Genomic DNA, 17,330 nt, shown 5'->3' with positions numbered 1-17,330 from the left:
TGTTAGGAAGTTGTTACAGTTGTCATACAGGCTTGTTGCTACTCTTCATTAAGTCCAGCACATGAGTGTGGAAGAGACCAAAGTACAGTCTGTGGTTTATCAGCATGTTGGGAGAGTCTGTATGTGATCACCTAGATGTCTCAGGTCCTCGTCAAAACAAGCACCCATCCCGCTGCAGCCTCCCACGCTGACTCAATCTGCTTATCAGTGAGGTCATTAGTCTCGTAACTGTTATCTAGGTGTCTGCCTGCTACCGCTCGGCCGCTGTTTGTTCTCGCAGCTTACACCTTTGGGCCTGAGCTCAAGGATAAGTCCTAAAAGGATAAGGCTTGAGTTTTCCCTGGGCGGATCCTTTTATTGATTGGCCAGTTAACTGAATTCAATTAAAATGTATGAATTTGTGCAATGTCATGTCAATTTATGAAAATATGACAATAGTCTTGTTTGTTCTGAATTATGTTATAATGCATTGGTTCAACATCGACAATGTTGACAGACATGGGGTACATCTGCAAATGATGTGACATGAAGCAATGTCAGAAGCTGATGAGTTTTGTTTTGCCAAATCAATTTAATTCTGGCATTTAGTACACCTAACTGCTGATTGAGGGAAGAGGTGTTCTATTGGGCAGATGAAGTCACCTGTTGAACAAAGTCTGGCCTGTTTTCATGTCAAACATGAGAGAAGATGTCAGCATAGGGGGAGTCTTACATCAAAAGAAGTTATGAAACAAACAGCAGGATCGGAATCGGCAATTGGCTAAATTGTTATTTCAAACATACAGTGTTGGTCCGGTCTTCCAGCCCTGATCTGATCTCTGCTTTTCCATCAGCTACATAACCCGACCTACTGCTGTATCCTCCTTGCTTTGAAATAGTGTCCACATGTATCTCTATTTTGCTCTGAACATGAGGCCCGTCCTAACACGCCCGGCCGTTACCAGATGCATCGTTTCAAGACACTTTTGGTTACAAGTCCCAGCATTGACACCTTTCTTCTCCAGGTTATAATTAGTAGCCAAGCTAGTCCTTTTTGGAACAAACGGGGACTGGTTGCGGCCTAGAAAGTGTCTGTTGTGCATGGCTGCAGCAGAGTGTGTATATATAGCTGTAGCACTTCAGTCCCCTCCATTTATTTTGGGAACAGCGAATGGTAATTTTGTGGTTTTCTCCAGATTTCAGTGTCAGCTAACTTCACAGCCTGCCCGATACTCTTGTAGGAGCAGAGGCTGTCACCTGCATTAGAGAAGTGCATTTTGTAGAAGTGTTCTGGTATTGGCATGCGTGAGTCATGGGAGTCTCGTTAATGTCCCTCGGTCTGAAGAAGCTAAGAGAGCTTGTGGAACGTAGATAAAGCCCAAACAGCAGCTAGTTTGTGCCTGCACTTGAATTTTGTTTTCTATTGTTTGATTTTCACTTGTCTTTTTCAGTAATTTTCAGTAATGTGCTGTACAAAAACAGTACACATCTTCCTCCTACTGTCTCCGGTGAAACAACTACAGCTGGGTCCTCTTGAGATTTTTCCTGGGAACGTAACCCTGACACTGTAGTACCAAAGAATACTGAAAATGAAAGGGTTTTTTATCAGTGGGCCTTGGGTTTAATCAGCACTGTGTTAACTAAATCAGTGACTAAACTGACTTTTATTCATTTGCAAATCTTTGGGATTTTATCTTCAATTTTTAACCTTGAAATACTCTGGCCATTTTCTTCTCTCCTTCATGTTGGCAAAAGCTTTAAGTCCTTCCTGTTAGCCCCACATTTAACTGGGCAGGTTTCCATAGAATGACAGGGATCTTCGGTTACTTCCATCATGACACTGCCACAGGGAGCCTTCTGTCAAACACTTCTTCATGTAGAATAGCAAAGACCTAGGTCATCTGTAAAATATTAAAGATAGAAGGGAGAAGTTGTTGTGTTGGCCTGTATGTGAATAGTTTACCTTTTGCACAGACAGTGTAGTTGTACAGTCATGGAAGTAGACATGTCTCTGATTTATCCTTTCTTCTCGATCTTTGATTCTCCTCTCTTTGCTTTTCCTCTCCTCCTACCATCATCCTGATATCCTTCTCCTTCATCCCTCTCTGTCTCATCTCTTTTCTCTTCCTCTTATCTGTTTCCTATCCTCCCTCCTCCCTCCCCTCTTCTTTTATCCTTCTTCATCTCCATTATACCAGACTTAAAACTCCCCTTTTCATCCATGCTAGTTCCATCTAGATTTCCTTATTGATGCTATCCACCTCACTGCTGCTTTAAAGGCCTTAAAGGACACATACCTAGGGGATGCTTTCATTTATTTAGGTGGATCCATTTATAGTATGGGTGGTCCCAATGGGAATCAAACCCTTAAATGGTGCAGTGTCAGTGCTGGGCTGTGCCAGTCAGAAAGCAGAGGGATGTTGCATAGAAACAACCCCCCTCATTTTCCACAAGTGCTGACTTTGAGAGAGGGAGAAAACGAGAAAGGATCCCAGAAAGGCAATAGGAAACTTGTGCTGTTTTATCTGTCAGGATGTTGTGACATGGTGGTGCTTGAAGGCCTGCAGTGCCAGTCTTACTTTTGTTGAAGTAATTGGCAACTTAAATTGGATTGATCTTGAAGTTTATAAGGTGCTGCCGAAGTTGACTATGTTCCACCGTTCAGCTACAGACTTTGGATGTGCAATTTGCCAACACATGCAGTACTGGAAAATCTTGCTTGTGTTTCTGAACATTCCCACAGCTTATGCCGTGTATTCCTAGCTGTGGCTCTTCACATCCTGTACTGTTTGCCCTTCAAGCTGATGTTGGAGCTCTGGCTTGTGAAAGGCACTCAGAGGCTGCCATAAAGTCATTTGTTCCTGGGACTGAGCAGCAAGTGGTCCAGCTGGCAGTAAAAGCAGAAGATTCATGCAGCTGTCAGTGTCAGTTTCTCAGGTGGCCAGTCCAGAGCCCATAACTCTGAACCAAGTGAAGATGAGTCTCCTAGCAACACATTGATTTTATAGATTTAACTGGACATTTCAAATATGAACATGTTTGAAAGTTGTATGCGAAGTAGCTCTTTAAATTTTAATACAGTATGTCTGCTGAAATGAATAATTAAACATGATCCAGATAAAGAAAATATAAATATTGTCAAGTGTCCAGGAATATGAATCCATGACATAGTTATCATAATATCTTGCAACATAATCAGGATTATCTGTCAGACTTGAATTGTACGATGCTATCCTTTTCTTGCCATCTTATCACAGCCATCATTCTGTTACTATCAATACCAGCAGAGGAACAATGCAGCACCTGGTGCGTCTACCACCAACAAAGTGGCAGACAGTAATGAAAGCCAGCCAAGCTGGGTAACACGGCCTGGCAGGCGTCCCTTTTAATCCACAGATAGTATCAGGAATTGTGTGAATCAACTTGCTTGCGAGGTTGAAGAGGTCGATGTACAGGCCTGGAGAATTCTTTGAAGTAGTGAGAACACTTCCTGTACAGACATCAGAGACTGATGTAGCCCAGCCCCTCTAAGGCCCATTTTCTCACGTTGCCGGCCTGGGTGTATGCTCACTGCAGCAGACTTTGCTGTGTAACACACACTAGATCTGATCTATTGTTTGTCAGGCCCTGCCTCCCTCCTTTTCTTTGGTGTTTGTGGTTTCTTAATATTTTGGGAACATCCTGTTTGTGTGTTTAATGCCGTGGGGCACAGCTTGTTTGGTTTAAGGACTCTGACCATCCCTGCCCTCTTATTAGTGAGATGGGACAAGAAAGACGCAGTGAAGCAGAGAAAGGAAAAGACTGGAGAACAAGAAGGCGCTGAAGCAAGTTGTCAGATTAAAGATCTGAGGAGGAAGAATGGAAATGTAGGGAAGACATGAAGGGATGGAAAGAGGGAAATGGGCGGGCATGGCAGGGAAAGGAAAACGGCACGGAGGGGAACTTGAGGTTGGCTAGGGTGGGGTGGAGGGGGTTGGGAGGGTTATTGCAGACAGACAGCATTGGGAATTGTCGTGTCAGTGGTGTGCAGCCTAGCATTAAATGCAATTTAATGCTCAAAGGCATGTTTACATGCTCTGTGAATCCTTGTTTGCCTATGAATTTCCAGTACTTATTAATGATTTAATGATAGCTCACATGCATCATATAGCCAAATCTGTGTTGGGGTGCTGTCAGTGCCCCTTGGCACTTCATGTTGGGATCAGACAGCTGTGTTTGTGTCCTATGAGAGATCGAGACACGAAAGAAACACTTTTATTGGTTGTGCCTCTCTAAACACATCTGTTGGGAATACCTCTGGTTGTGACTTAAAGGGCCCCGGTTCTATTTTCTCCTGTAATTTAGGTAATTTACTGGATGTTTTCAGGCTACTTGCAGTTGAATTGCTAAAAGGGTTGTATTTTGGAAGTGCCTCTGGCAATGACTCACTTTCCCTTTAAGGACTAAGTTATTAGAATCACACTCATTTGCTTTGACCTTGGCGTGCTATTTATTCAGCACTTAGTTCTCATTTCACAGTTTCAACCAGGAAGCACTTTCATAATAAGGCAGCTGTTTTCTAGGAGACCAAAGCCTTTATTTAAGAGAAAAAGCACATTATAGGTCTGGAATAGTTTTTCTCTTGTTCTTAAAACACCAAATAAATAACTTCTGTTGTTATTTTGCGGTTGGGTAGTTTATATAGACTATTTTTAGATAAGCATAAAATCTGAACATATCTCCCAGTTTAAGGAAGAGAAGTTACTCTGGCAGGAAAATGATACGGAAGCTGGTGGGTACAGCATGAGTTAGGGCTTCGGATATCTGCTGACACAGAGGCACTGAAATGTCACATACGTAGCCATTTTGAATCAGAAGTTAATGTAACAGACAGCCGGGGCCGGCAGCATCATTTAGGAAAAACCTCTGACCATGTGACTTCACAGGGAACTGCAAACTAGTACATTTCGCTTGACCTTAAAAAAGGATCCCTGAATGCCAAATGCATTAAGTCAGTGCCTTCACACTTTTTCTTTCCATCAGTTGTATTTGTCAGCTATTAAATCAGAAAGAAATCACCTTTAGTAATGGCTGCCCATTTATGACCCTGGCAGTGGAATTCAGTCGTATCATTTGCTTCTTTTTTATGACGCAGAGTATTTCCTCAGCAAAGGTTTACACAGAGTAAGAAAACTCCCAGTCCGCTTATGAAGTGTGATAAGTTCACCTCCTCCAGCGGTCTTGCCACGGTCGATTGGAAGGAGAGGCTATCCCGGGTCTCTTACTCAACTCTCCACCATTTTTCCTTCAGATGTCATATCCTGGAAAACCTCCCTCTCCCTCCCTCTCTCTCTCTCTTTGTCTCCTTTTTCTCCATCTCTGTCTCCCTTGTCTCTCCTGCGAGCGGCATTTTTGTGTCGTTACCTCACTGTGGTTGTAAATAATCCCCATTATGGCTTCCAGATGTCCCTCCGTCCCACTCTGGAACTGTTGATGGGGTTGGAGCTCGGTGCTGGTGTAAGGGTTGGACATTAACCGTAACTGGCTCAGCTGCTGAGTGTGTTCTGTCTGTCACTCCTCTCTTTCCCTTTCTCACCCTCCTCCTCAGTCCCACTTTCTCCCCAGAGCTCAATCTGATTGCTTTCTCCATTCCTCCCTCTTTTGTTTCAGCTTGTTTTTTTGTATGTTATTTTTGTTTTACACAGCAGTCATCTTCTATCCCACAAAAGGTCTGATTTGCTGTAATTCCTAAAAAGCAGACGATGCCTCAGTTGTTGAAAGGACTCAGTCCAGCCTGAATCCAATCATTTCTTTTAGAACTTCACTGTTTCCTTTCCACCTCAGCCTACAAACACTCAGGTTCTTCTCTCATTTGTGATAGTTGGTCTCTACACTGCCAGAATTTACATACAAATGTAAATTAAAATTCAACATGTTGACTTTTAATAATTCTTGGGTTGCACCTGTGATAGTCACCAATGTTGGCAAATTTCACAGATTCAGTTCTATTCAATGACAACAAATATTTTCTTTCTTCTCCATATAAAGAGCAGCATACATTCAATTTAGCTCATGGCCTTTCTTTTCTATTTTTGAATTCAAGTGGAGCATCATATTTAATTTACCAGATCGATAAACTTACATTTTGGGCGGCAGTGGCTCAATCTGAGTCTGTCGCCTCTCAAACAGCAGGCGGGGGGTTCGATTACCAGCTCCTGCAGACACTTGTCGATGTGTTCTAGGGCAAAGAAACTCTGTACCCCAAATTGCTCCCAAGTTGCAGAGCCAGCGGTGTGCGAATGTGTGTGATTGAGATAAGTTAATACTGATGCTGCCACTTTATGTGCCATCAATGTGTGCATGTGCTTTGAAAAGGAGAATGTGACATGTAGTGTAAAAGCAGTCTAGAAGACTAGAAAAGAGCTAAACAAACCCAAGTCCTTTTATCATTTACCTTTTGGATCTTGGTAAATACATTTGTTTCTTTCCGAAATAGAAAGTAATTTGAACAACTGCAACGTAAAATTCCATATTTTTCCCCATATACTTCTCAGCATGAGTTCCCACTTTATGTCCATTTCAGACTCACTAACAGAGGGCTGAACCAAGAGCAGCAGAAGGGAGGATGGTTGTGAAGACAATACACTTAAAATACCAAATATGGCACAGCAACTCACAGACCACGACTGTACCATCCATTCTGTAAAAAAACTAAAAAATGTTGGCCATATGTTGATACAGGGTGTCACACACATCTACCCTTAGACTCAGTGAACGTATTACACATCAAGTGACTGTATGTGTTTGTTTGCTGAAATATTGACTGAAGTATTGGGTGTGCCATTTTGCACTAAAGAACACAGATCATAAAGCACACCCACAACAATCCCTTAACAGTCATCATACTTACTGTGTGGTGCAACACCTACAATACCTTTTTGCAATATAACAGCATGAATTTGAACATCTTGAAAAGAACAACATAATTATGATTTTGACATTTGAAGTTCAGTTACTTTTATTACAAAACATAAGGAAGCTACACCCAGCTTTCAGCCACACACAAAAACAATGTCTGTGTAACTTTGTAATACTCGCTACACTCCAGTACACACACACACAGAGAAACACTGACAAATTTCCCATGAACCCAAGCTGGAGACATAGCATGGAAGAGATCCAGGCTGAGGCCGGTTGTGAGTACTAAGCATATCATTTGTGGGCCTGCTGCTAAGTGAACACATTTGCCTGTAGTTACCAAGTTTCACACAGAAAGGCTCTGACTTTCTTGTCGGTATGGAGAAAGATGGGGCTGATAAGCGCTCAGCATTTTGGGCTAAACCAGTCTAGCTATGTGGATTAGCTGGCGTCACTCGTGTTTTTCCAGTTTCACTACATCCTAAGGCCTTTTACTGAACATATGTGTATTTAGCAAGTATATGTGAGTGCTGTAATGTTTCTGTGTCTACGTCTTGGTTTTGCTTCTCCACAAAGCATGCAGTTCACCAATGTGAATGACATGTCATCTTTTTCCAATGTTGGCTCTGCCCATTGCAAAACCTTCTAATAACAAAGCACTCCTCCGGTCATGTTTAAGCTTGGATCGTCCTCTTCCTAAGCGTTGCCAGGGGTTCCTACCACACCTCGTCACAGCAACAGTTGCTATGTTTAGGTGTACCTGTATATTTTGACAGCAAGTTGAGATGTATGAGCAAACGGTATGGTATGTTTTTACTCTCTGTTGTAAACGTGGATGCAGTACGTCATATGAATCCATCTCTGCTGCAGGGAAAGTACAGACACATTGATCCCTGTGTAAATGTGGGTGAGCTTAGTGAGTGAGTACAGGCACTTCTTGTTTGAGTCGGGATGTTTGATATGTTGACCCTGTATACTGACATGTGAGCCTATTTTTCCCAAAACACTCAGATACACGCAATTCATTTCTATTTATGAATTGCAGCCCAGAAGAATATCAGGTTAATAGCTTCTTTGTGCATTAATAAACTACCTACTGCTGGAGAGGACCGAGAGTTTTCCTCTCAAGAAAAGCAATTAATATAATATCTTTGGCTGTGGTTATTCTGCCAAGGCCAGACCATGACATAGGCATCAGTTGTGTGTCAGATGTAAGCAAACTAAATCTGGCTGTGTGTGTGCACATACTTGTATGTGCCTATGTTTGTATGTGTGCTTTTGTTGTGGACAGGGCCTGTGGGCTCCTGCCTCAGAGATGAAAGACATTTCTCATGTGGCTGGTTTAGTGGAGCTCCTGAGTCAGCATGCAGCTACTAATCAGTGTTTTCTCCCGCTCAGCTAGCCCGACTCTCTCGCCTGCCACCCTGTTGGCTCTGACTTGTTAAGAGTTACACCAACATTGTATTCTAACCATTAAACAGTTTCAACCTAACAGTTAATAATCCTTGTCAGATGACTTTGTCAATGCAGACCAAGCATCTCTGGACTTTGGTTTTGAATACTGACTTAAGACACTTATAAATTTGAATGACACCATCAGTGTCTAATGCTTTAGTCTGTGTCATTAAGCGTCTTCCACCCCGACTCATTATGCCCTTTTTTAGACCCGGATAGGATATAGCTTCATTATTGTGCATATACATATTTCTATCCTCAATAAAGTTGCCAGTTTGGGCAATTTAAAGATGATTGATCTTTGCAGTCCGTTTACTTGGACACATTTTGTCTTCATATTTAAGACACATCAGCCATTGATGATAAACACAAAAACGCTGTTGACTAGATGGCTGTAACACACCACTTGCTTGACCATTTGAAAAAGACTGATAAACCACATATTCCTTATATTTTAACTTACTAAACAAATTAAAAAAAGGAGGCTTAATGTTATGACTGCATTTTCAGAAAATACAAAGTAGCACTTTGTCAACAGTTGAAATGCACATGAGTTATTACTTGTGTAAAAAGTCTATTGTAGCCACACATCCTGATCCTGACATTCAATTTAGGAATGCTGGTTAAAACAATTTAGAAGTGCAACTATAGGAAGAGTTTGTAAAAGTGAAAAACATCTGTATGAAATAACTCACTTCTTATCTTATTGTTTATTGTTTTAACTCTGCAAAATAGTATGGCATTATATGGATTACCCTGCCAGAAAATGTGAATCCCCTGCATGCATTGACTGTCAGATTTAGGATGCTGGTGTAGTTACAGGAAATGGATGTGTGGTGAAAATGGCCACAAGCTCAGAGCAAAATGTTGGTAATTCTGAATAGTTGCTTATGAATCTGTCTTTGAGACCAGCAACCAGTCTTGTGCTTTATTAATTAAACTAGGAGTCCAGTTTCTCCAAGATTTCTTCAACAGAAACAAACGTTTAAATATCACATGCTGAGTTATCCCTTCTTCATAGATTGAGATGGGTTTTGTGGTTGGTGGTCCAGTAAATTAAATGTGCATTAGATTGAAAGTAGAGAGTTTATTCTGCCTGCCAGCCATATTACAAATGTCTTAGCTGCTGTTTGGATCTGATAGGATGGGCAAGCAATCTTTTGGGCTTTCCAGGTCAGCATGCCGTGGATCATTCTCTGTCCTAGTTTCGGGGTATTTGTTGAAAATGAAATAATAGGCTGTTAGATAATAAATCATTATCTAACAGCCTATCATTCCAATTTCCAAGAAGAAGAACGGGAGGCAAGGATGCACAAAGGGCACTTTGTAAGAAAAGACCAGTTGGGTTAATTGCCACAGTCTTGTTCATCATCATTTTGCAGATTTGTGGTGAAGTCTTGGTAAACTGCCTGTCGCTAAATCACCCTCCTAAAGATGTGTGCCAATGCTCAGTAGTAGTGCATGTCGGGGGGAAGGCACACTCCACCGGTCCTGCTTTCCCTCTGCCCTGTGGTCATAGCAGGCCAGGTCAGCTGTGAGGAAGGATTCAGGATGGGAGTGTGGAAGTGAGAGAGCTGTGAGTGACCTGTCTGTTCACTTCCAGCAGGCATGTCTCTGTTTCACAGTGGAAGATTGTCCTTTCCTCAACACCAGGAGCTCTGTTAAGTCACCGCAATAAGATGAGTTTGGAATGATGTTTTGTCAGTGAGGGAGTGGAGATGGGCCAAGAGTGTCAGCTTTGCTGTAAGACAGCTGACTCACTATACAAACACACAAACAGAAAGAAATGCAAGACAACTTTGAAAGATGAGTTGGAGATGTAGATGACTAGATGTAGTCTTTTATTAACCAAAAGTGCGCCTGTATGTAAATGTCACACGTTGAAATGTGCTTGCTTCCTTGTCTGTATGCTAGTGATGCTAAAATAAGGCTAATCTTGCTGCTGTGAAGCACAAAACTACTCACATGGTGACAGGCAGCTCTTCAAACAAAAAGTTCTGTTGTTCTTCTCTTTGTTATCAGAACACGTATCAGTTTAACCATTAGACTGACCTTAGCGAACTGGCAGCCAATTCAGGTTATCCTTGGCCTGCTGGGATCATGTAAACCAGGAAGTGGTTGAATAGCTCTTCACAAATGAGGGAAATGCTGACTTTGTTAGCCTTAGATGGAATCTGTTTAGCCTTGTGAGAGGACGCTGGCTACCCCCACAGATCCCTCCCAGGTCATTTTTCCACAAGGAACCATAGCTGCAGGCGGAACAATAGCCAGCTTTATCATCCAGTCTCTCTGTGTCCGGGGGTCATTTGCTGTACAGGGGTACAGGTGGTCACCAACAATATGAAAAACATACATTTAGAATGGGATGGTAGCCTTGCACGGGTTATGGAAACATTTAGGGTTCTTGTGGGTTACCAAATGACTGTAACACATGTCCTTAAGCCTGTGCTTTTTGTGCCTTTATTTTAGGTATTTCATTTTTTGATTCAAACCCAGGTCGCCCACTTTGAAGACTATAGCCTCTGTATATGGGGCGTGCGCACTTACCACTATGCTACCAGCGCCCCCAACTACTTCTAGAGTAATCAAGAATCATCTTTGTACAGTAGTACAGCTGAAAATATGGGGTTTAGTTACCCTTTAATCATTTCAAGTTCAATATAGGTTCGCCTTCCCTTATGAACAGAGTCTGTTGTCCTTGAAGCGGGCGGCCTGGGTTCAAAACTGGCCTGCGGCTACTTTCACACTGCCCCACTCTCTCTCCCCGCTTTCCAACTCTATCCACCATCCTATCTCTGAAATAAAGGCAAAAAAAGGGTCATTCTTCTTTGGGAAAAAACCCCCAAACTTTTTTCCAGCAAAGATGCTTATTTAAGCAACATTTCTATCAGTAATTGAATGCTGTGATACTGCATGCAGGCATGCCATTTGTTTCCTATTTCTTTTTTTTTCTGTTTAATGCGGCTGCTTCATTGTTTGGTGAATTTGCATTTGGCGTATCTTCCTTAAAAAGTTTTTATTTTTGTTCTTTTATGCAAATTCTTTCTGCTGCTGTCTTGGCCAGGACTCCAGCAAAAGAGATTCTGTTTCTCAGTGGGTCAATACACACTTTTAAGTTACTTTAACTCAGTGCTTTATTGATAGAAACATTTGTCCAACCGCTGATAATTTACTATCCTCAGTTTTGTGTTTGTCTTTGTAATGTATGTCCAAAAAGTGGTGTTCAATTTTGGACAATATTTATTTCAGGCAAATAAATAGTTGCAGTTACCTTGTTGAATAATCTTAGAGTTACTATGATCTGGATGACTGAGAACCTTCACAGACACTTTAATGTAAGAAGTATTAATCTCTGGTAGTGCTTGATATTCACCTGTGCAGGACATGCTGTGGAACCTCGATGTGTGTTTTAGATCAATCTATCCTCTTCACTCAAAGTCTATCATGCATCACTTATCACAATACATTTTAAACTAACGTTACATCTCTCTTGTTTCTCTCAACAGCTAAACCCTTCACTTCCAAAGTGAAGCAGATGCGCCTGCACAAGGAAGACTTTGAGATCCTTAAGGTGATTGGACGAGGAGCCTTCGGAGAGGTACTATACACTTTGGTTTTTTACGCTTGACGAAACCATGCAGTAATCAATTACCTTACAGGTTGAGAACCTGCAATTTGGGTTTCCCCTTTTTTCTCTTTTGCACAAGAAACAGGTGTTATAGGTTAAGCTTGTAGTTCTCTCATAGACACATCGCCTGCTGTGTACTCTTCTTTATGAAAGTGTCTGTTAAGAGAGGAGAAGTTCTGCCTCTGGGAATAATTCACACATTGATGTGTAGTTAATACCAGCCAGTAAAAGGTTGTTCTCTCTTATATCTTAATACCTCAGTTATTAAGGTGGAGGGTGTTGTTGTGTTTGATAGTAGATTACTTTCTACTACATTCCAGCAGCACTGCGCACTACTAGTCCTCTGCATGAGGCTGAGCATGACTGTACTTGCAGCTTGAACAAAACATTTGAATTCTTCTTTACACTTAACCCTGAGCAGTAAATGACTCCGCTGTCCTGTGAAAGCATCCAGTGTGGCTTTACATGTGTTTATTTATTTAGTGATCGGCTGTTTTATGCCTGTAGGGAGGTTGAAATACTTTTGTCACACGGTTTCAGGTAATGATGTCAAAGCTGGAGAATGTTGAAGGGACAGGTATTGTGGTCCTCAGCCAAGTCTCTTGCATAATGTCAGTGTCCTGCAAAGACCTTACATCTGTACATCTGCTGACAACCTTTCTATTGGTATAGAATAATTTGCCCCTTTTTAGATGATCAGAAAAAGTTGGGTTACTGCTGTGAATTGAATGCTAAATGCCTGGAAACATTTCATCTCTTAAATTGTTATACGACATCTGTACAAACAAGTTAGTGAATTCCTGAGTTCCTTTTACAACGCTCTGATAGGCGGAGAGATAAACCAACACTGTAAAAGAAAAGATTGATAGATTGAGATGGATGTGGGCACACCTGCCTGCTTGCATGTAGCTGCAGTACCATCACATCACGCCAAAATACAAACGTGTGTGTGTGCGTGCGTGTGTGTGTTTGTTTCAGGGCCTGTTTTGCTGAGGGATGTGTGAATCATGAATGGTGCTACCTTGTGGCGACATTCTAGTGCTTATTCACTTAGCTGTGCAAGTGCAAGTTAAACATGACGGATAAATCAGGTTAGCTTCAGAGACATCATTGTGGTCACAGGGCCAGGGACTCGTGAATTACCCAACAGAAAAATACTTACGGAATCCACATTCCAAAACATGGGACAAGGTCAACCTAAGCTGACTGACATGTTGTGTTGGTGGTTTGTAAGCGGTTGAAGGAGTAGTTGAGTAGTTGAACACCTTTGGTTTGGTGTCACACTTTGTACCACTATCTGTAACGGCTGATTACTTGTTTGCTGAATAGTTCGACTGAAACTGTAAAAATGGTGCAGATGGAAATTAGATAACGGTTGTCAAACTTAATGGTACTTTAATACTTCTTCGCCAAATCAACACATTGCAAATTAGATTTTATCAGAAGAACAAGCTCTATTTAAAATAGACAATATGTCTATAAGACTATAAGATCCCCCAGGTAAGAGGAAGCTTTACTAGACGTATTCAGTATGAAGCGTCTGCGAAATGAAAGTGAAGTACATCGTATCATAGCAGACTGGAGTAGATCCTGAAATAAGCATCTCTTTGTAACAAACGGGGAATGCCATCAGGAATCGGTTGGAATCGAATCATGAGATTTTAAAAGGTTCAAACCCTTAGTCTTCAGGGGTGAGTGAGATGAATCGTTTTCCAAATTAATCCACTTTTTTTTTTGTCAAGAAAATTGTATTGATCATGCCTTTTTATTAACATGGGACATATTCTCTACTGGCACCATGGATGGGTTGGTAATATAAATTAAATTAACCATTTTATTATAAACTTTTTTATGTGCCTTTTCTTTTCATTTTAAGCCTTAGTATCAAAGAGGCATGGAGCAGTTTTGAGGGGTACATAAATATGCAGGTTGACAGCATAAATAGCATTAACTGACAGAAAACATGAACCTGAAGTCAGTTTGACAGTTTTCAGTTCAGGTGTGTTAGTACTGTCATCTTAAGACACCTCAGAGGTGTTTCACACTGCTGAGCACAAACACCACTTTATTAACGCTCCTAGCATCACTTACCAAGTTCCAGTTGGATGAATGTTTTGACAGCCACTCTGACCAAAGATCAGATCAGCTAAACACAAACGAGTAGGAGTATTAAGAGAACTGGGATGGCTTCAGAGAGTCACAAAGACAGAGGTGTAGACCGACCCAGGTGGAGGAACAAATGAAAAGAAAGTCAAGAATAAAAAGCTTGAGAGTCAGAAAGGAGGGCGAGAGAGCTTGAATGCAGGATGTTTTGATTCCATCCTCCCATTGTCAGCAGTAGGCAGAGAAATGGCCGAGGTTTGTGACATTCAGGGCTCGTCTGATGAATGGACAAGTGACCTCCCGCCTCTGAAAAGGCTCCCATTAGCCCGGGCTCTGTTGGTGTGTCTAGCCTGGCTTTAGATGTCATCACATTAGCGATGAATGAGTCACTAACCGTCATTCAGTGTGATACATTATTCTACTGCTTGATTGTTTGTCTGCTTTTTGCAGATAGATGTGTTGATTTCATCCTGACTTTGATACCATCAAATATTTGGCCTGTTGACTAATTAGATAAACTACACTTTATTAAATACCAGCAAACAAGATCAAGCACATTTTCAGTGATCAGTCCACCACACTCAGTAGAGACAAATCCTCTTCAATGGCAGCACAAAGGAGAACAACAACTTGTATCCATAATAGCTGTAGCCTGTGATATTGGAGTAAACAATGCTATCAGTCTTTTCTTGGATCTGTACGTGACACTAGACTTGACTGGAAGGAAGAACTGAAGGAAGGAACAGTGAAGAAAAGAGATGCAGAAAAGAGAAAAACATTCAGTAATGGCCAAGAACAGTTTGCTCTCCTCCTCCTCCTCCTCTCTTCTTTCTCTCTTCCACCTCGCTCCACTTCTTCTCTGCCGAGGGATCACTAGGGGAAATCCAAACACTGCAGGAATGTTATCATTGTATTGCATTAGCAGCATTCCCCGGCTCATTTAATAGACTACAGACCCCTCTGTTGCATGGGACGCCTGAGTTTGTTTCACATGTCTTCTATCTGTGCGTCTGTCTGTCTAGGACACTTACAAATTCCTCCGTCTGCTTACTTCCATGTGTATTTTTCCTTTTCTATGAATCCATATCTTTGTATACAATAAAGAAATAAAATTTAAAAAAGACCGATGCTTTACAGTTTATTAAAAAATATGTGAAGAAGGTTTAAAAGAAATCAGCCATTGTGGAGGCCTGCATGAACATGTGCTCTGGGAGTCAGCTGCAGTGGTTTGTCACAGCAGCTTGTGCAGCTCCTTTTTTGGCAAAATGTGGAGGCAGAGCCGAGGAAGCTTGACATGGTACTGTTCAGCAATTATCAGGGAGGGGAAAGTTGGCAGTTGTTATGTTGTTGAGACGGTACATGAGGGTATGACAAACAGAAAAGTAGAGGCTGCAGCGCCAAGCAGTAGCTTTTTAGATCTCCAGAATGGAAGTAATTTTTCAAACAGAGTGATGCAGCTTAAACACGGTTCAGTTTGTGAGATTGTAGAACAAAGGTTGGACTGTAAGGACTTATTATCTAAGGGGTAAAAGCAGGTAGTTTGTTCAACTGAACATGAGTTATAGTTACCTAAAGGTTGGCCAGTATTGACTTTAACATACATTTATAGTAGTGGGTGATGTTAGCTGTGATTTTGTGTTTGTTTAGATTCACAATAGATACAGCTGGGACTTTAAGTCCTTCAATACATGAATTATGTCACTAAAAAGGACTCTTTGAAATGGGAGCATTTATGCTTTAAACATTTTTATATATTTTATATCAAGAAGACTTTGCATCGGCAAAAACAGCAGCCACTTAATAAACATACTGTTTACACTGAAAAAAGTTAAATATAAGAAGACCATAAAAAACAAGGAAAGTTTAAGTTGTATCATAATCTAGTTAAAATAAAAATGCAAAGTCAGAAGTCATCTTAAACCCACAGTATGTAAATTCTCAATCAAAACAATAACAGAAGATGACGCCGATGAAAATGAACTCAGCGTTGACTTAGTAAAACCGACCTGAGGAAGAGAATATGTTTACTGACGATGTATGTAAGTATAATTCACATGATGTTTTCATCACAGCAGCACATACAGGAACAGTACGGCAGCTTTCAGCAGCAGCTCACGCTTCCTTATGCAGCAATTTTGGCGTAACTTCTGGTGTTTCCATGGCAACTATAAACATGTCATGTCTGTCATGACGTCCAAGTCCTTTAACCATTTACAAGTGTCAGGCACTCTAGCTCTACCTAGACAACAAATATTGTTTTTAGGTGCCTTATCTGATGCTTGCCACATGGTACTTTGAGCCATGTATGAATGAGTTGGATAAAGTGAGCTAATTTTTGAACAGCTGCTTGATACGTTGTGTTGATAGATCATGAAAAACAGACTTGTTTAGACTAATTTTGTATTTAATCCTTTCCATGAACCTTTCATCGTTTCGCTTCCAAACATCTCATCTCTCGTGTGTGTGTGTGTGTGTGTGTGTGTGTGTGTGTGTGTGTGTGTGTGTGTGTGTGTGTGTGTGTGTGTGTGTGTGTGTGTGTGTGTGTGTGTGTGTGTGTGTGTGTGTGTGTGTGTGTGTGTGTGTGTGTGTGTGTGTGTGTGTGTGTGTGTGTGTGTGTGTGTGTGTGTGTGTGTGTGTGTGTGTGTGTGTGTGTGTGTGTGTGTGTGTGTGTGTGTGTGTGGGGGGGAAGAGTGTAAGTGTGTATCCAGGTGGAGAGCATCTGTTGTCCTTTTAGGTCAGCACTTGAGTATCTGTAGTCACTTCCTGCCTGTGATCTTCCCTTCCGCTGCTTTTCTTCTACTCTGCAGTCTGTCTTTTCTTCACCTCAAGGGTTTCCATCCGTTTATCTGGTCAGCTGTTTTCATCAACTTCTCCCCGTTTTCCCTCAGTGCCACTCTTTTATTCTTTTTTTTTTTTTAACTTTTGATGGACTCTTCTAGACACTTAAGTTCAATGACTTAGTGCCATGAACTTCCACTGCCGCTCTCTGTGATATCCGAGCTGCATTTACATCGTGTTCACATGGACGGGACGGCTCATCCCCTTGCGTATAAAGCTGTTTAAGTGAGGGACTAGATAGAATACAATACTGTACTCTTATTTGAATGTCACATAAGTGTATTTAGATCACGGTCACTCTGTGTAAAAGTACATGCAATGTGAAGCTACGAGCTAACAACAGAGCGCTACCATTAGTCTGCTTCACGCTTAAGGGCGACATCTACTGGCTCAAAAAGTCACACATTGTTTCTTTAAGAAGCCTTTTTGC

At 41.4% G+C, this 17,330-nt stretch overlaps 1 protein-coding gene across 7 annotated transcripts in view; it reads left to right on the top strand.

Annotated features, from left to right (window-relative positions):
• The window catches only part of cdc42bpab (CDC42 binding protein kinase alpha (DMPK-like) b), a 75,111-nt gene that overhangs the window by 16,087 nt on the left and 41,694 nt on the right, over window positions 1–17,330 (top strand). For all 7 annotated transcript variants that reach the window (XM_065963885.1, XM_020631491.3, XM_020631488.3 and 4 more), the window contains exon 2: window positions 11,838–11,929. In XM_065963885.1, the coding sequence (XP_065819957.1) occupies window positions 11,838–11,929 (92 nt within the window). The remainder of the gene's footprint in view (window positions 1–11,837; window positions 11,930–17,330) is intronic.

Source organism: Labrus bergylta, chromosome 15, assembly GCF_963930695.1.
Source record: "Labrus bergylta chromosome 15, fLabBer1.1, whole genome shotgun sequence".
Lineage (NCBI taxonomy): Eukaryota > Metazoa > Chordata > Actinopteri > Labriformes > Labridae > Labrus > Labrus bergylta.
Note: the sequence above shows the minus strand (reverse complement) of the source record. Positions and strands in the feature narration are given on the sequence as shown.